Source organism: Microcaecilia unicolor, chromosome 7, assembly GCF_901765095.1.
Source record: "Microcaecilia unicolor chromosome 7, aMicUni1.1, whole genome shotgun sequence".
In the NCBI taxonomy this organism is placed as follows: Eukaryota; Metazoa; Chordata; class Amphibia; order Gymnophiona; family Siphonopidae; genus Microcaecilia; species Microcaecilia unicolor.
The window spans coordinates 56,195,117-56,216,167 of record NC_044037.1 but is presented as its reverse complement, the minus strand read 5'-3'; the positions used below and the strand labels follow the sequence as shown (position 1 = coordinate 56,216,167).

General features: G+C 42.5%; 1 protein-coding gene across 1 annotated transcript in view; it reads left to right on the top strand.

Moving 5' to 3' along the window:
* The window catches only part of HDX (highly divergent homeobox), a 202,972-nt gene that overhangs the window by 77,426 nt on the left and 104,495 nt on the right, over positions 1–21,051 (top strand). Inside the window, 1 exon segment of the mRNA XM_030209754.1 lies at positions 18,483–18,629. Coding sequence (XP_030065614.1) covers positions 18,483–18,629 — 147 coding nt within the window.

The following is a 21,051-nucleotide window of genomic DNA, read 5'->3' as shown; positions in this document are numbered from 1 at the left end:
TTTAACCCTCCATTACCTCAGGTACAAACCTAGATTGTAAATCCTTTAGGGTCAGGAAAAATATCTGCTGTACCTGAATAAGCAGCTCACTGAGTATCTGGCTGGGTACTCCGTATTTCATGAATTGCACTCCGGCTTTTGCGCCCTTCACAGCACAGAAACAGTGCTAGTTACACTCCTAACAAGCTTCAAACAAGAAATCGCAACGGGGGGAGCATTCTGTTACTTCAGTTTGATTTATCAAGTGCTTTTGACATGGTAGACCATGCAATCCTGCTGAGGCTTCTCGATCACTTTGGTGTCAGTGGGAATGTCTTATCCTGGCTAGCCAGCTTCCTAACCACCAGAAAGAACCTACCAGGTGAAGACTGGCTCACAGTTATCCTCTCCGTGGCACTAGATTTGTGGAGTACCCCAAGGCTCGCTGCTCTCTCCAACCTTATTCAATGTAATGCTGATTCCCCTGGCTACAGCTCTTTCAAAACTTGGCCTTCACCCATTTATCTATACAGACGATGTCACCATTTACATCCATTCCGTACAAACTTTGCAGAGATTGCTGATGACATCAGCCTTGGAATAAATACCATGCTGGCATGGGCCAAAGCATTCAAGTTAAAACTTAACGCTTAAAAAAACTCACTGCCTTATTCTTGCCTCTCCCTTTAATAAGTTCAGGCCCACCAACTTAACCGTAGCAGGCTTTGCCTTGCCCATCTCTGAAAGCCTTCGAATATTAGGTGTTATAGTAGATCGGAACCTAACGTTGCTGGATCACACCAACTCTTAAAGAAGCTACAAACCATCCAAAATACAGCAGCACGACTCATCTATGGAGTGTCAAAGTTCACTAGTTCCAGTCCACTTCGTGAGAAATTACATTGGCTCCCTGTACAAGAGCGTATAACTTTTAAAATCTGTACCCTAGTCCACAAGATTCTTTATGGAGCAGCCCCAGCCTACATAGACGCCCTTGTCCACCTACCACCAAGAAACTCTCAGGACTGCCCGTTCATACCTAACCCTCCATTACCCTGCGTGTTCAAGGCTGAAATATAAGACCATGTATGTTTCCACCTTTACCTGCATCAGCACTTACTTGTGGAATACCCTACCAAAGTCAGTGAAAATGGTTCAGGATCATCTGATTTTTAGGAAATCACTTAAGACATGTTTATTTGAGCAAGCCTACCCCAGAGATCCTGTCCATCCTCATTAATCTCAGGAAGCCACCAGTATGGACTGACAGTACTATTGAGGACTGACCCATCTACTTATCTTTACCTCTACCCTACTTGCCCCTTTCCAAATATTGTATCCTGTCTATTTGTTATTCAAATGTTGTAAGCCACATTGAGCCTGCCAGAGGTGGGAAATTGTGGGCTATAAGCACTGTAAAATAAATAAATAAAACATATCTTGCCTTGAATTTCTGAGACATACGTGCCCTGAAGCATAGAGAGGAACTGCCAGATGGAAGTTAAAAGATGCTGGTTAGCTGAGCAGAAGTTAGGATTAAAAGTAGAAGCATTTTACATGAGGGTACCCAGAGAAGGAAGTACATTTTAAGCAGAGGGTTCTTTTGAAGATTGAGTCTGGCTAGAAAGTGTGCAGGGACCATAACTTCTGTAATAGAAAAGGCAGCAGGAGTTCACCTTTGAATTCGTTTTGAAAATATGACCAAGCCAAACAAATCTGTATATTTATATCAATTTACTGCTTTTGAAAGCAAGTACAGCATTCTGATTACCCAGTTTAATGCCACTTTCAAAACAAAGTTGTCTGTATTTCTTTTAGCTAAAATTGCTTTCCTGGCAGTATTGTGAGTAAATGCATATTAACAGCGTGAATGAAATAATAAACAGCTTGTTTACTAAAGGCAAACAAACTTCACTTGTAAAGCATTCTGTGAAATGTCTCTCCTGCAGCATGGCAGTGATGCAAATGTAGGCACACTCCAAGGTATCAGTACCCTGTGATGACTATACAAATGAAGGAGGTGACAAGTTTCTGGATAAGGTGTAATATCCCACAGGTGGCATGCTCTGTGGCTGAGTCTGTCAGTTCTTTACAATTTTTTTCCCACAGATGTGGCTGCATAGAAAAGTTGTATGCTGAATAAAGAGCTGCTTAATCATCTGTTGTTGAGGAAGGAGAGGATTTTGTTGGGGGATGGGGGTTGAGTTCGGGAGAATTCAGGGAAAGGGCTTCATAGTCTCTTTTCCCCATGTTGTCAGGCTTAAGGCTACTGGTGATGAATCTAATGCACTAATCAAACAGTTAAAAAGTCAGAATCTTTTCAGATTTTCTAAAGAAACTAGAAAGTGTTTGCCAAATTCTTATGTATATTTCTGACTTTCTCATTTAGATGGGAAGGTATGATGAGATACAGGAAGGACATTATTGGCGCTTTTTCAGTTCCTTTGTAGCGTTTCAACACAATTCAAATATTCTTCCTTTTTGTTTTTTGGGGGGCCTACTTCTAAGCATTCTCTCATTTATTAGACAGTTTGACTGCCAGCAATAAAAGCTATATTGCTGAACCTTTTCACTGTGTTACAGTAATGTAGGTCTGTAGATCACCTAGGATTTCTTCAGGTGCACTTTCTCATCAGGTGCACTATCTTTTAAAAGTATTTCAACTTGTAACTAATCTTTGGCTCTGTCGGTGGGGCTGCTTAATGTTGCTTTCTTTTGAACTGCAAATGTTCAATCTTATAAAATTGGGGAGGGGGTGTTATTTCATAACAACTTTGGGCTAGATGCATCAACCAAACATTAAAAAATCTAAATCGTAAAAGTGCTTAACGAATTTGAAACAACGAAGAATGCACAAAAATAAAACAGCTCAGAAATGTTCGGTACGGTATTGAAAAGTACAATGTATCAAGCGTTCGTTATCCCCATCGTTAATTTGCTCCTTAAGCATGCGCAGAGCAGCCACAAACGTATTAAACCTACGTAGGTTGCTTACGTCAGACTGGAGCGTGCGAGGGGGGGCTCCCGACCTGCAAGCCTTTTAGCTGTCTGATCTAGCAGAAGAGTGCAGTTGAAGATAACTCTAAAAAGAACGACCCTCGTAAATCCCCTTTTGTAACAAAAGACTTCTTTGCAGTTTGTTTACAGTACTGGGAAAATTGGCTTTAGGGGATAGCAGAGAGTGTTAATTTTCAAAGCTGTTGGAGAAGGGGAGAGACAGGATTTTTAAGCTGCAGGGAGAAGCAGTATGTTTTGTTTTGTAATGATGCAGGGGAAAGCGTTTGTATCTCACTTTTCTTTTTAAACGTGCTGGCTTGGATTTTTATGGTGCAGGAGATGATAGCTCAGGCCTTAACGACAGGTCTGAGCACACGTAAAATTTCTGACGGTAAATGATTCGTTGCAATCATCGGTATGGTTAGTGCATTCCGAATTGTCCACATTTCAATGGTAATTTCTCCTTTGCATTCCGTTTTCGTTAGCTGCTTGCTTCGTAGGAAAAAGGCCTTTAATGCATGCAACGGTTAGGAATTTCCTTCGTTAAAGGGTTGTTAGAGGGCCGTTAAGGTTTAGTGCATCTAGCCCTTTGTTCTGTTTGCTGTTATTTCGACAGTTCCACACTTCATTCTTTAATGCATGCACTCGGTTTCTTGTTTGGATTATTATAATTCCATCTATGCAGGGGTCTCACAAACCAATCAAGACTTCAGTCCTTTCAAAATGCAGTTATTTAAAAAGCTCCAAACTATTCAAAACATGGAACTTCGATTTAATTTTTTTTCTCTACATAAAATTGAAATAACCTATCAAATTTTTTCACTGGTTGCCGGTTAATGCGAGAACTTTATTTAAGTTGTCATGTTTCCTATATAAGATTTTACATGGTTTAGTTCCTTTATATTTTTACCTTTATATTTTTACAACCAGGACATAATGATTTTTTTCTCTTTTCCATCTTCCAAAGGTGCTACACAGTTGAAAATATTTGAATATCTGTTGTCTTTTATTCAAACTGTGAAATTAGGAAAAGATATTTCAATTCTAAGTAGATTTTCTGTTTTCTATTTGGAATTTTGTTGTAATATAAAGACATTGTTATTTAGGAAATATGTTTAAAATTTTATATAAAATAACTCTAGCTTACTTAAGATGTGTGAAAGCTTTTCTGTGACTTTGATTTACTGTAGCTCCTGGTCATAACCAGTATCTTGTTTAGTGAACCACTCTGAACTGGAAAGTTAGAGTGGGTAATTAGTTTATTATTGTTATGATTATCCATTTTTTGAGTGGAACTGTAAGAATGGACCATGTCACTTCATTAAAAGTTAACCACCTAGGGAGGTATATCAAGTTTAATGAACCTGAAACCTGATTACTAGTTCAATATCATTGGATTCCAGTGCAGTACAGGATGAAGCTTAAGATTTTTATCATTTTCACTTTACTTGGCATTGACTTGTCTTAGGTCATTTGAATGATCACTGGCTTTCTGGTCCTCCTTTAACCAATTTTGAATCTATTGTACTTTTTTTTTTCTTAGCAACAGTTTTATGGAATTACCTACCACAAGAGCTTCGTGCCCTAAAGACCCATTTTTTTTTCATTGGGAACTTGGCTAGTAGGCCATGGAGTGGAACCTGGGGATCTCAACTGGGCTTTTTGGCAGGGCAATTTTGGATTGTTAACTTTTTTTTTTTCTCTTCCCCCCGCCCCCAAAGGTTTGAATGCTTTTCTTGCTTGAATGTCTTTCTATTTATTAATAGAAATTTTAGCATGTAAGCCACTTAGAGGCCCTTTTACTAAGCCGCAGTAGAGCTACAGCATGCTCAAAGAGCACTACCGCGCGCTAATCCCACATTGAAAAATGTTTTATTTTCCAGTGCGGGAGGCATGTCAATTGGGTTACCCGATTAGCATGGAAGTGGTGGTAATGGCTCCTGGCGGTACTGGCCACATTCTAATGTGGAAATTAGCACATGGCCGTTACAAAAAAACAAAACCAAACATGGCCATTTTACTGCCACACTACAAGTGGCCGCAGCGCACGGGAATCCCACATGCTGAAAACAGCAACACCCACTTTTCAGTGTAGCTTATTAAAAGGACCCCTTAGAACTGTATGTCAGATGAAGTGGTATAGAAAGTCTAAATAAACCATATTGTCATAAAAGTGTGGTTATTTCATTCATACAGTCTGATAAATTTCTGTTCTCATTTGTAGAAATGTTTTTATTTGTTTGCATCGTGTTGGAAGCATTGTTCCTGCAGTGTTGTAAGAATACTTCCTCTTGAAAAATGCCTGCTGCAGCATTTTGGAACTCTGAATTATGATGTTATGGAGAGTTAGAATTCATAACATCTTGTTTCCGTGACATCTTAAAGATTGATGTTGAGCTTCTATCCAAGAGGGAAAATATTGTTTGTAACATTGCATGGTTGCAAGAAGTAGATATAAGGTTTCACCATTTCTGTTACACAAAGACATAGCCATAAAGTATTCTTTTCAAAATGACTTCCATTAAACTGGTGCAACAATTATTATTTTGCATATACCTTTCCTGGTATATTGCCTGTGAATCCAAATGTAGGTGAACAACAGTAAGTGTCCTGAAGAAAATCTTGCAAATTCCTTTTCTCCAGCAGATCTGTCATGCTAATACAAATACAGAAAAGAAAAAAAATAAAATCAGGGACATGAAACTCGGTACCTCTCTAGTACAGAAATCTAGGGGCCAATGCTCAAAGGTTCATAGTAGAATAGCATTGAAGATGTAGCTGTAATTTATTTTTTTTGTTACATTTGTACCCCGCGCTTTCCCACTCATGGCAGGCTCAATGTGACTTACATGGGGCAATGGAGGGTTAAGTGACTTGCCCAGAGTCACAAGGAGCTGCCTGTGCCTGAAGTGGGAATTGAACTCAGTTCCTCAGTTCCCCAGGACCAAAGTCCACCACCCTAACCACTAGGCCACTCCTTCACTGTTGCTACTATTTGAGATTCTACATGGAATGTTGCTATTCCCCTAGCAACATTCCATGTAGAAGTCGGCTCTTGCAGATGACCAATGTGGCCACGCAGGCTTCTGCTTCTGTGAGTCTGGCACATACGTGCAGGATGTCAGACTCACAGAAACAGAATCCTGCGCAGCCTTCTACATGGAATGTTGCTAGTGGAATAGCAACATTCCATGTAGAATCTCCAATAGTAGCAACATTCCATGTTGAATCTCCAATAGTATCAATTTTATTTTTGTTACATTTGTACCCTGCACTTTCCTACTCATGGCAGGCTTACATGGGGCAATGGAGGGTTAAGTGACTTGCCCAGAGTCACAAAGAGCTGCCTGTGCCTGACGTGGGAATTGAACTCAGTTCCCCAGGACCAAAGTCCACCACCCTAACCACTAGGCCACTCCTCCTCCTAATCTGTGGCTTAATGCTAAATGTCAACTTTTCCTGTCAGTGCCCGAACCATAATTGACTCAAGCACTGACAAGAAAGTTGACCTTTCTTATTTTTTTTTAAACACATAGCTGACCTAGTCTCCCCCCCCCCCCCCCCCCATATAAATAAAAAATATTCCTGGGTGGCCTACTGGCCCTCTCCATCCTACCCACAGAAATCCCTGGTAGTATAGTGGTTCCACCCTTTGACCTCAACCCAGGGCCTCCCCAACTCCTGCCTCTGGGCACCATCATCTTCAAAATGGCAGCATCCTACCCCATGTAATGCATCCTGGGATTCACCAGGCAGGCCTATCTACCATATAAGATATGCCCCATGCACTGGATGCTGCCATTTTGAAGATGGTGCCTGGAGGCAGAAGCAAGTGGGCATTGCTCTTGCATCTTTCAGGTATGGCGAGAGGCACTAGACTACTAGGGAGTTTTTTATGAGACTGGAGGGGGGAGGGAAACCACTACATTACCAGGGATTTCTGAGGGGGGGGGGGGGTTGGGTGGGGGCGGTCTGGGGACCATTAGACCACCCAGGAATATATATATATATTTTTTTAAATTTTAATATTGAGAGGGGGGAGGGCCAGGACCAAATCAGATTAGGCTTAGCTTGGGTGAGGGAGCGGCAGGAAGCAGTCCAAGGAAGGGTAGTCAGGTTGGAGGGGGGGAAAGTGGTGCCACTAGACACTCACTCCTCTTAACCAACCCTTCAACACTGCCCTGGACCTAGCATAAAATTTCCTGCACTAAAAGCTTATGAGAAACTTATTTTTTCTTTTGTGCATGGCTGCAGAATGCATAAGAATCACATTAACATAAATTTAAATTCATTTTAATGTGATCTGTGGTAAGTTTCAGCGCATAAGCTGAAACCATTTGTGCATTCCTCTCATAGTGTGTGTGCCAGTGGTGCTGGTTTTGAGCCTTGACTCCTAGGAAAGGCAAGAAGCTGAACTAAGACAAAGGTTAGGACCTCAGTATTCAAAGGTTTAGGCTTCTAACATTGAAGCCCCCTAAATTAGTTGAAAAGAGTGAGGGGGACAAATCTTGGAACCTAACTTGTGCCTAAAGAGCTGGGGGGGGGGGGGTTCTTTTTAATATTGGGCCCTTAGTTTATTCATATTTATGACTTTGCTTGGTATTCAGCAACAAATGAAGCCCAAGATGTTAACCAGGAAGACTTCCCGAATCACGTCATAAGTCTACTGAATTCTACGCATTGCAAAAAACCAATTTATTTCTTTATTTAAAGTGTTAATATTGCAACAGATAAAACATAGCTAAGCAATTGCATGGTGTACTGTTTTAATTGTAAACAAATTCTGCCTCCCTTATCACTCTTCAGGTTATAATACATGGAGAATATTAATTTTGTTCATGGAAGTCTATTTGCAGACCCCAGTATCAAAACTGGGCTCTTGAGAGAAAGCAGGCCAGCAGTTGAAAGTACTTGGCAAACTGGTTGTGGAAAAAAACAGTTTGTTCAAACAGACATTTTTAGAAGGCGCTCACCCAGGGCTTTTCCCAGTCTATTATATCCTTACCACCACTGGCCTCAACATGACATCACCATTGGTGTGATTTGGCCTTCTAGTTGAATGTTCTTTGAGGAAATAATAAAGGAAAAAACATTTAAATGAAAAAAAAAAAAACCAAGTTTGTATGTATCTCAGTATATAAAATTTGTTTTTGTGTGTTGATCAAAAACCTGAATTTGTGCTGCATTTTTGGGATATTCAATAGATAGATTTTGTTTCCTGAGAGTCTACTTTTAGTATCCCACCTAAAATGTTTCTTGACAACTAGTTAGATGCAAAATTATGTTCTCATGGGAAGTCTTAAGATGACAATATTCTGTGCATTTTCCCAGATAACACACTTCTGAGCTTTGTCTCACCTCTGGAAGTAAAAGTACACAGGCAGTGTAACAGCGTGTGTATATTAACTGCAGAAAGTGTACTTGTGTTCTGTCTGTGGCTGAAGAAAGTAGCATTCCCTGTGGCGGCAGAGGTCAGGGGAGTGATTCTATACAAGTAAATGCCTTTCTTTCCACCATCAGTTTTTATGGGCTCTTATATTGATGTGTGTATGTATAATATAAATGGACACAGGGAAATGAAATCATGTCAATTGTTGCTTGATTAATAGTTTGTAATTTTCTTCCGTTGGCCTGCAGAACTGCAAGCCCTACAGGCTGTATTAAAATTGTCTGAAGTTTAGGGGAAAAAATGTTGTCACTTATAGCTTCACATTATTCTTCCTATTATTCAGAGTTTCATCTCTACTTTTGTCTTCCGTTTCCTTTCCATGATTCATTTTCTTGGTTCTTTCCAATATGTGCTTCATTCTGTGTCTCTGCTTCATGTATTTCTGTGCAGTCTTCTCATCCATGTTGTCTTTCCATCACCACTCCTTCGCTTTACTCCTCTTTTCCTGCATCTTTCATGTCTTAGCTTTCTGCTCCTCAGCTCTTGGCCTAATACTTCTTCCTAAAGCTCCATCTCTCCTTTTCCGTCTCTTAGGGCCTGATTCACAAGAGTTCCTGCTAAAAACTGCATGCATTTAGATCCTTTGTAGAACGTACTGATTTGGAAATGGCGAGCGATGCTCAAAGGAAATCACATGCCAATGAGCTGCACGCAATTTCAGAATGCAGCTTGGTAGTGAAAGCGCCTAGCACGTGTGCAGAACAGTCTCTCGGTAAGTGTCCCTGTTCTGCGCATGTACTAGGACTGGTGTACTTTCCTTTCCCTTGCAATACTTGCTGGCTCCACTGGCACCCTGTCTACTTTCCCTGGCTGTGCTCTGGTGCTGGCTCCACCTTTCTCTTGCAGCCTACTTGCTTTTCCTCTGCCCCCCATGATTTTGCTTGGGAATCTCCTCCTTGCTGAAAGCCATGCCCCCAGCTGACATCACAGGGGCTTTCCCCAGCCAGTTGGCTGCTTGTTTCTCCACCCCCCCTGCTGACATCCATAGCTGACATCACAGGAGCTCTCCCCAGCTGATTGGTTGTCTGCTTGTTTCTCCACCTCTTAACTGTTCTCTGCTCTCGGACACTGCTGTTGAAAAAAAAAATCTCCTCCTTGCTGAAAGCCCCCAACCCCCAGCTATTCTCTACTCTCTGACAAGTTTTGCTGTAAGTGTCCTTCACATGACAGCTCCAAATCTGACAAAATTTTGCATGTTAAAGGTAGGCACTCCTTTCTGTGCATTGCTCAGAATGCTCATTTTAATACTAATAACCTTTTTGTAATACATTTGCATAGGATTATCGTTAGCTGCTACCCCAAATGGTGAAAATCACGCAGAACTCCTTTGTGCATTATACACTGAATAATGTGATAACTAGACTGGCTAGAACCTGTTTAAATCAGACGTTGCTAGCACGATAAGCTTTGTGCATTGGCCCCTCAGTATTCATTATTGTTAGCTATTCCTCTAACTTCTCTTTGATCGCTTCCTCAGCCCAGCCTGCTCCTCCTGGATTTCTTCATTTCCTAACCTCTCACCCCTTGTTGTTTCCTAACCGTAGCCTGTTGTTCTCCATCTCTCACTATCATCCCCTTCCTATCCCAGATTCTCCTTCTGCTGCTGTTTCTCCTGCCATCATTCTTCTGCAGCTTTTCCTTCATCCCTCTTCATGCGCCCTGTTCCTTTTATATTCCTTTTCTGTTTCATTAGGCCACTGTCAGTGCCTGTACTGGTGCCATGTTTGGGAGGGACTACATCTCTTGTATTGGGTGCTATTTTGGAAGGGAGTAGGTGTCTGTGCCAGTTCCAGGCATGGGAAGGAACAGAGTCCTGGGCCAGTATAGGGAATAGGCAGGAGTCTGAATGGCAATGTGAGGGAACAGGGCCTGCACTTGTGGCCTTAAGGAGCAGAAAACATGTTGACTCCAGTAGTAGAAGTAGTAACAGGCATAGCAAGGACAAAACTGAGGTCAGGCTTCAAGTTCTTCTCCATTCTCTTTATTTATTCTCCTCTTTCCTATCTAGAGGAAGTCTGCAGCCCAGGGACCCACAGCCTAAGGTTTTTGTTGTGGGGGGTTTTTTTTCCCTCTCTCCTTTCCTCGCTGTAGTCTACTACAAATTGAAGGAATGGGAAAGGGACTCCTAGGGCCTGTCGTAATAATTGTGGGACCCTGTGCAGACCAGTTCAATGGGGCCCCCCTTGGCCCCTTGTCTAGCTCCACCCTGCTCCACTCCCTGTTGACCAGAACTTTTATTTGAAATTTCATAAATTAAATTTTTTTTTTAAATAAAGACAAATCAAACATAACTTTTATAGAACAAGTGATTCAAATAAGCACAATGCTGTCATAGGAAACCTAATATTAAGCACTGAAAATAACCAATTCTCCTAACATAGAGGAGAATAAAGGAAAACTATTAGTTAAGAAAAGATCTAGGTATGTGTGGGCAAAATACTTTCAAATTCCCCTATTGCTATAACCCACCAAGCTGGAGAGGCAACACCGGAGATCCCCTTGTAGCCAAAAAAAAAGATGTGAAGCGCATGGGTTCCCAAAAAGGCATATTTCAGTAAATACAAAATCACAACACATTTACAGGGGCATTTAAGTAAAGTTTGCACTCAGTTGGAGCACCCCAGGGTGCAGAAGCAAAAATTGCTTTCCATGCTTCTGGAAATATCAGGAAACGTATATATCTTCTTTCTCGTAAAGAAATTCTCAATATCCTCTGTAAGAAGCACACACATTCACTTTCGCTGACCCTGTCCCTAAGAAACACACTCACACACACACACACTCTCTCTCTCCCTGTTAGTTATATGTAAATTATATTTATAATTGCTTGTCTTTGGATGTTCTGATTTCATCAATATTTTGTCATACTTTACAAAATTCAATAAAATTTATTACAAATGTTTTGCTGAACTGTTAATTTTAAAACCAAGATAGACTTCAATTAAAATAAATAATCTTATTCTTACCAGTGCCACTGCCACCCACAATCAAAACGAAAACGGATGTGGTAAATTAAGTTCTCTCTCTGGGCTGGCACAACCACAAGCCCAAAGCAACAGGCTGAGCACTGGATACTGATGTAGGAGAAACGGAGAGCAGCTGGCTGAGGGCAGGCTGCAACTGGATCAGGATTGCAGGAGGGAAGGAAACAGTCTACGGGCCTGACTAGCCATGAGCACCTGAGGCTGAGCGGTTCTGTTGCACGTCAACAGCTGCCTGCAGGCTGCACTTCCATGGACTCGCTCAGACACAGTTTCTTCACCTGGCTAAGCCAGAGCTATAGAAGTGCAGCTGTGATTGGTTAGGGAGCCTGTCTGGAGCCTAAAAGGGCTCTTATATTGGCCAGGGTGAAGACGAAGACTCCTGCTTTGTTGTCCCCCTGGCCAATTAGAAGAGCCCTTTTAGGTGCTAGACAGGATCCCTGACCAATCACAGCCTGCACTATATAGAACAGGCCCTCAGCCGCGTGAAAAAAAACAGTGACTGCTGGTTGCCACTGCACCAACTGCAACTGTAGGTAAAGCAACTCTGTGGCTGGCTGGGGAACATTGCAGGGGCAGGGTAGGGGGGATTCTGAGATATCTGAATCTTTCTCCCCTCTCTAGGTTCCCCCAATTGTACATACCATACATGTACCTCATTCTATCACAATTCACTTTGTATTCATTCAAACCATGTATTTGTTCAGACCGAAATCTGCTAACACCGGTAACGGTTATATGTAAGCCACATTGAGCCTGCAAGAAGGTGGGAAAATGTGGGATACAAATAATAAAAATACTTACGACTTGCAGGGGCAAGGAGGTTCCGAGATACTTGCAAAGCAAGACTATCGGCTGTTCTGATCACTGATGCGGCCCCTGGGAGCGTGAAGCCCTATGCAGTCGCCCCTACCTAAGACCGGCCCTGAAAGGGACAGTCCCAGAGTTTAACTTTATCTCTGGGGCACTGACCTTTCCTTATAGTCAACATCCTGGTGGGTGAGCCTTTTTTGAGATGCAATTCCTCCTCCTTGTGCAGGGCTGCCTAGGGGCAGGTCCTGTTATGCCCAGGGTCCTGTAGAGACAACTGGTAGAACTGCTGCCTTTCTACCCCAGTATTCATCAGTGCAGGAATTATAATGTAAATTGAAGTGTCCTTATTAGAGTTGCTATTTTCAGTGATATCTTCTAAACAAAAAAAGTTATTGAGGTACCAGTACTAGGGAAAAGGATTTTGTGTTTCTCATGCCATTTTTAGTTGTAGCTCAGTGTGATTCAGGCTCAGGTACAGCATTTTCCTATGACTTGAAAGGTTTGTAATCTGTAATAAATGACGAGTGAGTGAAATATACAGACTGCTTAAATTACAATTCTATAATAATCCAAACTATTTATGTTTGCAATCTCTGAATGCCTGTATTTCTTAGAAAATAAAGGTCAATAAATGCCAAAACAGCGACACCCTTTTATTGCACTGACTTTAATGCATTTCTTGACTAGCTTTCCTGTATTTCCCATGAAAGACTATTCCCCTTTAATGTAGCTTAGTGCAGAAGGCATCCTTATGCATAGATAGTACCACGTTCCTATGAAGGATCAAGAGAGAGCCTCGGGGTTGAAATGTGTAAAGCCGTCTGATTAAATAGGCATATCCTTACTCACAGGGGCATTTCTTTATCTGGAAAAGATCAAGATTCACTATTCTTAGCTTTTAAATTGCACTCTCTGCATAGCTGTGGCATTCTTTTACATTTTTAATGAGAAAGCAGAGATGCCAGGATTGTAGAGCAGAGAATTTATAGTGGTGCATTTAATGATGACTCTCCTGAAATAGAATTGTCTCATCCAGTGTGGGCGTAGCGATGTGTTGCTATTATTCACATACAGAGCAGGTTTCAGTAGGTATGTGGAATGCAGACCTTATAGTACTTTTCTTTCGCATTACACACTGGCAGGGAACTGTCTCGTTCTGTTAGACATTAGTATCTGCAGTGCCACTTTAACCACCAATGGGGCACTGAATAATATTTTGTGGATGGTCCCCCCTTTTATTTCCTACATTGCCCCTCCCCCAGATCACAAATCCAGGAAATGCTGAAGCACCTTAAGGCACATTCATCTTTAAATGTTTTATTTTGTCATATTAAACATTTTGAGATAGCTAATATAAAGCAGGGGCGTAGCCACGGGTGGGCCTGGATGGGCCTGGGCCCACCCAGCAACGGTGCACCTAATAGACAACCAAACCGCAACTTCAGCTTTCCCTCCTCCCAGCCACCCAACAGTGCGCTGCAGATTTTGTTTCCTCCTTGCTCCCTCCCCTGTCATCCCTGTCCGACAGCGGTGTTAGCTCCGCTGCTTCAGCGGAACCATGCGGCGCCGGGGCCATCTGCACGCTGCTACGAGTGCTTCCTCTGCGCTGGCCCCGCCTCTTCATAAAGAGTATCGGAGAAGGTGAGGCCAGCCAGAAGGAAGCAGTCGTGTAGCGGCAGCATGCTGACGGACGTGGCGCCGTGCGGCTCCACTGCAGACATGCAGAGCTGGACCGCGGCTGTCTGGCTACACCACTGATATAAAGATGACAAATAGCCCTGGAAACATTAAGCATTTTAATTTACCCCTGTATTCAAGTGAACTCTGTTCCATCTTGCATAGATTCCAGAACCTCAGTATAAAACCTGCAGCTCCAGTTCAGTAATCACATCCTACATTCACAAAAACTCCCTCAAACTAGTGAACACAGAGCAGACTTGATAGAACTAGGATGTTTCTCCTTATTACTCATCATGGGGAAAAAAATATTCAGATTCTGATGTCACCTTGGTAACTGCAGCAAAAAACCTCTCCACTACCAGGCATGATATCAAACATATAAATGGCGAGTGACCGTACTCACCCGCAAATGCGCAGTAGAGACTTCCCTCTCTGTCCCACCCCCGCGTCAATACGTGATGACAGAGAGGGAAACTGCGCGAAGGGGAGGGAGGGAACCGCCGATGTCGCTACCGCTCCCCCTCCCAAGGTCGCTGCCACCACCCCCACCCGGCCCGAGCACTCTCTTCGGTATTGAACTTACATCACCAACATGCAGCAGGCAGATCAGCTGAGCTCCCGTCGGCCTTCCCTGCCTGTGTCCCGCCCTCGCCGACTTTACGTCACACGAGAGCGGGACAAAGGCAGAGAACGAAGGCCGACGGGAGCTCTGGCAACCCTGTCTGCGTGCTGCGTTTCGGTGACGTAAGTTCAATAACGAAGAGAGGGCCCGGGCAGGGTGGAGGGGTGGCGGCGGCGGTGACCTCGGGGGGGGGGGGCTTGGAAAAACCCCATACTAGCCCGTTTTAACGGGCTCAACGGCTAGTGAAGTAATAAAAGACCCTACAAAAAAAGATACTTGGAAATCTTATAGAAAACCTGCCATACCTAAACAGTAAAAACTGGCAAAGACTCAAACAGCAATAATCCATCTATGAAAAATATTATGAAAGAATAAACCAGAATGCTAGAGATGCCCATATACCAAATGCACACTAGCAGAATTTCTCAAGTCGGTTACACACATAGATTCTAAGCTCACTTGCGTAGGTAACCAGCTTGTTTACATGAATCTAACTCACCTTGAGCTTTGATTTGGAAAAAGTGAATGATCAAATCTACAGTCCAAATACAAATGCAGAGACAGGACTGCACTTAAATGGAGACCCCAAGATACCAGGCTCTGCCTGTAATGTGTCACTAGCATACAATAAATATTTTTCTTATATAAAATTCAAGTATATGAAGTGCGCATTTAGTGGTTAACACATTCCAGTCATTAAACTGAAAGTAAAATTCTATTTTTCTGACTTGGTTGTCTCATATTTTGTCTAGATTCCTACTTATCTGCTGCCTTCTCTTCCTTTCCCTACATAAGACCAAATTTTCTCTTTTTCTCCACTTAGCTGCTGATACCCCTAGACCCCTACTCCCCTCCTTCCTTGAGTTCCCATTCACTGGTGAGAGATGGGGCTGTCTTTTGAGTTGAATTGTTGGGTCTAGAGTGAGTAACCTTTAGTTAAACCTTGTAGCTTTTATGATTGTAAACCACCTGAACCTGTGCCCAGGCTTAGTGGTATATGAAATTCTAATAAACTATAAATTCTCCTATATAATGGCATCCTTTAGAAACTATCAAAAAACATGCATATACATAGCAAAATTATCTTGTTACAAACCACAGTGCAAACAAAAAGAGTATACAACAAATGCATACAACAGAGTAATTAATAAGTATGTTCGTATCCAGTGCCATAGGAATAAGGCTATAAAGAGAAACCACTCTGACATGTATAATCATCACATGCTACATAAAAACATCTTTTGCTGATTTGTTTCTGAGATAATCTAACATTTTTGTTTACTTAGCAGATGAAACCACATAGTATGGCATACCCTAACTTATAAGGGGCATTGAGAAAAATGGAATAAAAAATCCAAAGTGTTGGCTTATTACAAGCTGATTTGGTTATACGTGTGAGTCGGTGCTTTTTGAAAATTTCTAAAGAATTCTGTTATATATTATATACTATTCCTGGGGGAATTCTTCACACAGTTTTTGGAAATTCTGTGCATAATATTTTGCACAGATTTCCTCCATCATAAGGCCTGAAATTCCCTCCTGCCTTTTCCCTCCTCAGTCTCCAGCCTCCCCAGTTCCAGTTCCCTCTCCCTCTAACTACCATCAAGATCCTAATTCTGACCCCAAAGTTTTCTTCTGCATGCAGTATCCCCACCTTCCATCCTTTCTCTTGTTCATCCCAGCTATCCTTCTCTGTCTCCCACCATTCCCGTAGCATACCCTTAAGCTTGATCCCCCCTCCCCCCCAACACCAATGGCACATACTTGGCTTGTCTTGCCCCTACCCCAGTAGTACACACTCATCTTTTGCTGCCCATACCTTCCCCAGGGCACATGCAACTTGCTCTGCTTGCCCCCTTATACCCTCCCCAGGGCACATTCAGCTGGCATCAGTTGCTTTTCCCCCTCCCCTCACAGAGATCGCCCAGGAGGAGGAAGAAAACTGCTTTCCACTGGGTCACTTCCTTCACCTCTGTTGGTTTAGACAGGACTGTGTATGTGAATTGCGCAGATCATAAACACAGTTGGGTCTGAGCAGGTAAAGAAGGAGGATGTGACCTGATGTGCAGCAGTTTGCTTCCACCACCTACTGCCTGGCAAGCTCTGTGGGAGTTGGGGGTGGGGGGGAAGCAGCTAATAGCAACTTTGCAGAACTCTGCACAGCAAGTGCAGACTTCTTTGCATTCTGTGGGAGTGGGGAATTCTGTGCAAGTTTACCAAGGTACCACTAGTTCACACCCCTGTCACCAAAAAAACCAGAATGCAGAGAGGTGATTTGAAAAAACAAACAAACCTCTTTCATTGCTTGGTCTCTTTCTACTGTTCAGGCTGTACTTTGCAGCGGTTTGTACTGGGGAAGGAGTGGGCACCCCAGGATAGAACTCCTCTCTCTTTCACACAATAATAACTGCGAACTCCTGCTGCCCACACCATGCATGCAGGCTGAAATGCTATGCTCATGCCTATCTCCATGTGCCCAGCCCACATAGTAACATAGTAGATGATGGCAGAAAAAGACCTGTGCGGTCCATCCAGTCTGCCCAACAAGATAAACTCACATGTGCTACTTTTTGCATATACCTTACCTTGATTTGTACCTGTCCTTTTCCGGGCACAGACCGTATAAGTCTGCCCAGCACTATCCCCGCCTCCCAACCACCAGCCCCGCCTCCCACCACCGGTTCTGGCACAGACCGTATAAGTCTGCCCAGCACTATCCCCGCCTCCAAACCACCAGTCCCGCCTCCCACCATTGGCTCTGGCACAGACTGTATAAGTCTGCCCAGCACCATCTCCGTCTCCCGCCACCGGCTTTGCCACCCAATCTCGTCTAAGTTCCTTAGGATCCATTCCTTCTGATACATATTGATACATTACATGGGAACATAAGCTTCGCTTTTCCTACAGTCCATAGGAACATGAGCTTCACTTTTTTACACAGAAGCAAGCAACTGCAGGAGCTGTGTCTTGTGAGCTACTGAGCATGTGCATACTTGCCACTTCAGTTCTGCCTTTATTGTAACTTCCTTACTGTGCAGCATTGCGAGTGACTGCCACAGCACTGCCTCAATGAAAACACTACAGTTGCACTAAAGCCACAGAAAAGGAGACAATGAGCAATTGGCAATGGGATTTGGTAACGGGGCAGTTTTAATATTTGCGGTCAGGGGTCATAGCCAGCATTAGAGAAGACCGGAGCAAAAGCAAAGATTATTTTAATAGTTACAGCAGCAACACTGGCTGCCTTGCATTCCATGCTGAATTTAACTGTGGGCCTCCCCTAATGCAGGGCCCTGGGGCAGCAGCCATTTTTGCCTGCAGGTAAAAGCAGTCCTGACTGTAAGCAGCATATCTTTCTGGGGGGGGGGGGGGGGGGGGGAGTACCCTCAATGTCTTCCTTGAGAACTCCCAATTGCATGTTCCTAACAATAAATCATGTTATGTTCTTTTCATACAACCATTGTATGATGGAAAACAAGTGAAAAGATTCCTAGCAATAATCATTTATCTTTTATTTCGAACACTGATAGGAAGACTGACTGATCAGTGCTGAATTTGTTAGCCAGCATGTTCACAAAGGAGAAAAGAATAGACAAATGATGGCAAATAACTTCTGTTTTGTTGGATTTTTGTTTGACTTTTTAAAATGAAATTTGTTTTTTTTAATTGGGGGGGGGTGTGGTTTTGTTTTCATTTTCAGCAAATTGATATAATGTTAAGCCTCGGAGTGGAGGAGTAGCCTAATGGCTAGTGCAGTGGTCTGAGATCCAGGTGAACTGGGTTCATTTCCCATTGCAGCTCCTTGTGACTGTGGGCAAGTCACTTAACCCTTCGTTGCCCCAGGTAGCTGTATATAATATGTAAACCGCTTTGATTGTAACCGCAGAAAAGCGGCATATCAAATCTCAACCCCTTTCCTTTTCTCTTTTAAATCATTCTATCACTACTTTCTTCTTCACAGCTACAGGACCGTACACAATTCAGTGACCGTGACGTGGCTATGCTGAAGAAATACTGGGACAAGGGCATGACCAGCCTGGGCTCTGTCTGCAGGGAAAAAATAGAAGCTGTTGCTGCGGAATTAAATGTGGACTGTGAAATAGTGCGGGTAAGAGAGATGGATTTGCAAGTCCTATTTTAGCCTGTCACAATGGAAGTGACAAAGGACCCTTTTAAAATTCCATGCAGTACATAGTGGTGCTAAGGCTCAAAGGGTATCCCAAAATAGATTTCACGTGGTAAGCGTAATAAATAGCTGCATAGGGAGCTACTTCCTCATTCTGTCTCTGTAGCTATATATAGCTGCAAACCCTCAGGTGAGAGACTGAGTTGTATTGATCAGCACAAAGAGAAAGCAGCACTTCAGTGTATCCCAGTAAGAAATTAGATCAGGCACATTCTTTGCAGGTTAGAATTTGTCTATTATCTAAAATACTGGTACCAGATGCTTCTACACCTCCCCCCACCCCCCCCCCCCCCCCCCCCACCCCAAAGTGGTGCCAAACCTGCAGTCCTGGAGGGTTGCAAATCAGCTAGAGATTTGTATGTACTGCCTTGATTGTAAGTCTCACAGTGCATGTTATTTGAAGACTCGGCAATTAGGTTTCTCCAGAAATGTGCAGCAATTAGGATTGCTAAGAAATGTGATCTGCCTCCTTTATTGTTAGAAGGTCATTGGCTGCGCCTTCAATTTAGAATTACATTTCTTAACCCTTAAGATCTCAAGGCAAGTCAGCTTTTTTGTCTCTCAGACATTATTTTCCAGTAAAAACTGTGTTCCCATGATGACAAATTGTTAACAGTTCTATCTTTCTCATGAGCGAGGCTTGATTGCACTGTAGACAGTTTTATTTTTTCATTGTTGCTCTTCTTTTGTGGAATGTATTAAGTATCTATGTTTAGAAACATCTTTGCAGAAAATTAAATCTGTTTGAAAGACTTACTCTTTTTCAGTTGCCTTTAGCTGTGAGTAAGGCTGTCGTTGGAGCTGGATGCAGCATTTGGCTCTGTTTTCTAATTTTTCTCTCGTGTTATCCTTGTAATTGTTACTTGACTGTCTACTTTTTCTTCTTTTTAGGCTTGCTTTTCTGAAGTAGGCTGTGAAAACTGTAAGGCTGTTTATAGCTCTTCTGCATACTATTTTAGATTTTTCTGTTTGTAATTTTTCAATTTATATTATCTTTTAATTACTTTTTATTCTTTAATTTTTTTTAGGGCTGTAAGTCATTTAAAAGTTGTAATCCTGATTAATCATGGGATTAAAGCTGCAGTGGGGGAAAAGTAAATAACATACCTTTAATCACAATACAGCACTATTTTTTCCCCTCCTTGATTACTTTTTTCTCATTTTCTTATTGTAAACTGCTCTATATCATACAACCTCCTCCACCCCAACACTGTACTAAGCCTGCAGCACTACCTCACCGGCAACCACTAGTGCGGCTTTGTAAAAGAGGGAGAGAGGAAGGTATTGAAAATGTGGTAGTAAACAAACACATCTTGTGCATATTCATTAGATACAGCCTAAAAAGTAGATTAGCTCATGGCCCTCCAGGATTGCAGTTCAACACCCCTGCTATTTATAACTGGCAATTCCAATGCAAAATAAAAATCAGCGAACCATCTCTTTTTATAGTGTGGTTCTTTCACATCATCTAAAGTATATGACCCTAAACTGTTAAGCGTTTGGTTATGTTAGTCAAATTCTAGTATAAACAGCCTTTTGAAATTAGTTTATTGCAGTTCTTCCCAAACCTGTCCTGGGGACCCCACACACAATTTCAGCATATCCATAATGAATATGTATGAGATCAGTCTTCAGTGCATGCAAAACAGTCTCATGATTTTTGGGATATCCACAATGAATATTCATGAGAGATATTTGCATGCACTGCCTCCATTGCATGCAAATCTTTCTCATGAATATTTATTATGAATATTCCAAAATCCTGACTGGCTGAGGTGCCTTCAGGATCAGGTTTGGGAACCACTGTCCTAGTAGGAAATGTGAATAATTAATGTTGCCTACTTGGAAGCTAGATATCAATAGCCTTTAATTAGTTTTAAGTGATCAAGGTTGTTCCTGTTCATCCAGGATTATGGCACCTTACTTTATTTCGAGATAAAATACAAAAATTGCTTTGTGCTGACAGTGACATTGAAATTAAAAGCTAAACCAAAATATTTTACTATAAGCACACCAAGACTGATTCAAGGAAGAAACCATTGGATATGTTTGAAAATTTGCACACACCTGTAATGGCAACATTTGAACAATAGGACAAATTTTATTTAACTTTTATTCTCCGAGGACAAGCAGGCTGCTTGTTCTCACTGATGGGTGACGTCCACGGCAGCCCCTCCAATCGGAAACTTCACTAGCAAAGTCCTTTGCTAGCCCTCGCGCGCCCGCGCGCACCGCGCATGCGCGGCCGTCTTCCCGCCCGAAACCGGCTCGAGCCGGCCAGTCTTCTTTTGTCCGCACTCGGTACGGTCGTGTTTTCGCCGTGTCGAGCCCCGGAAAGTCGACC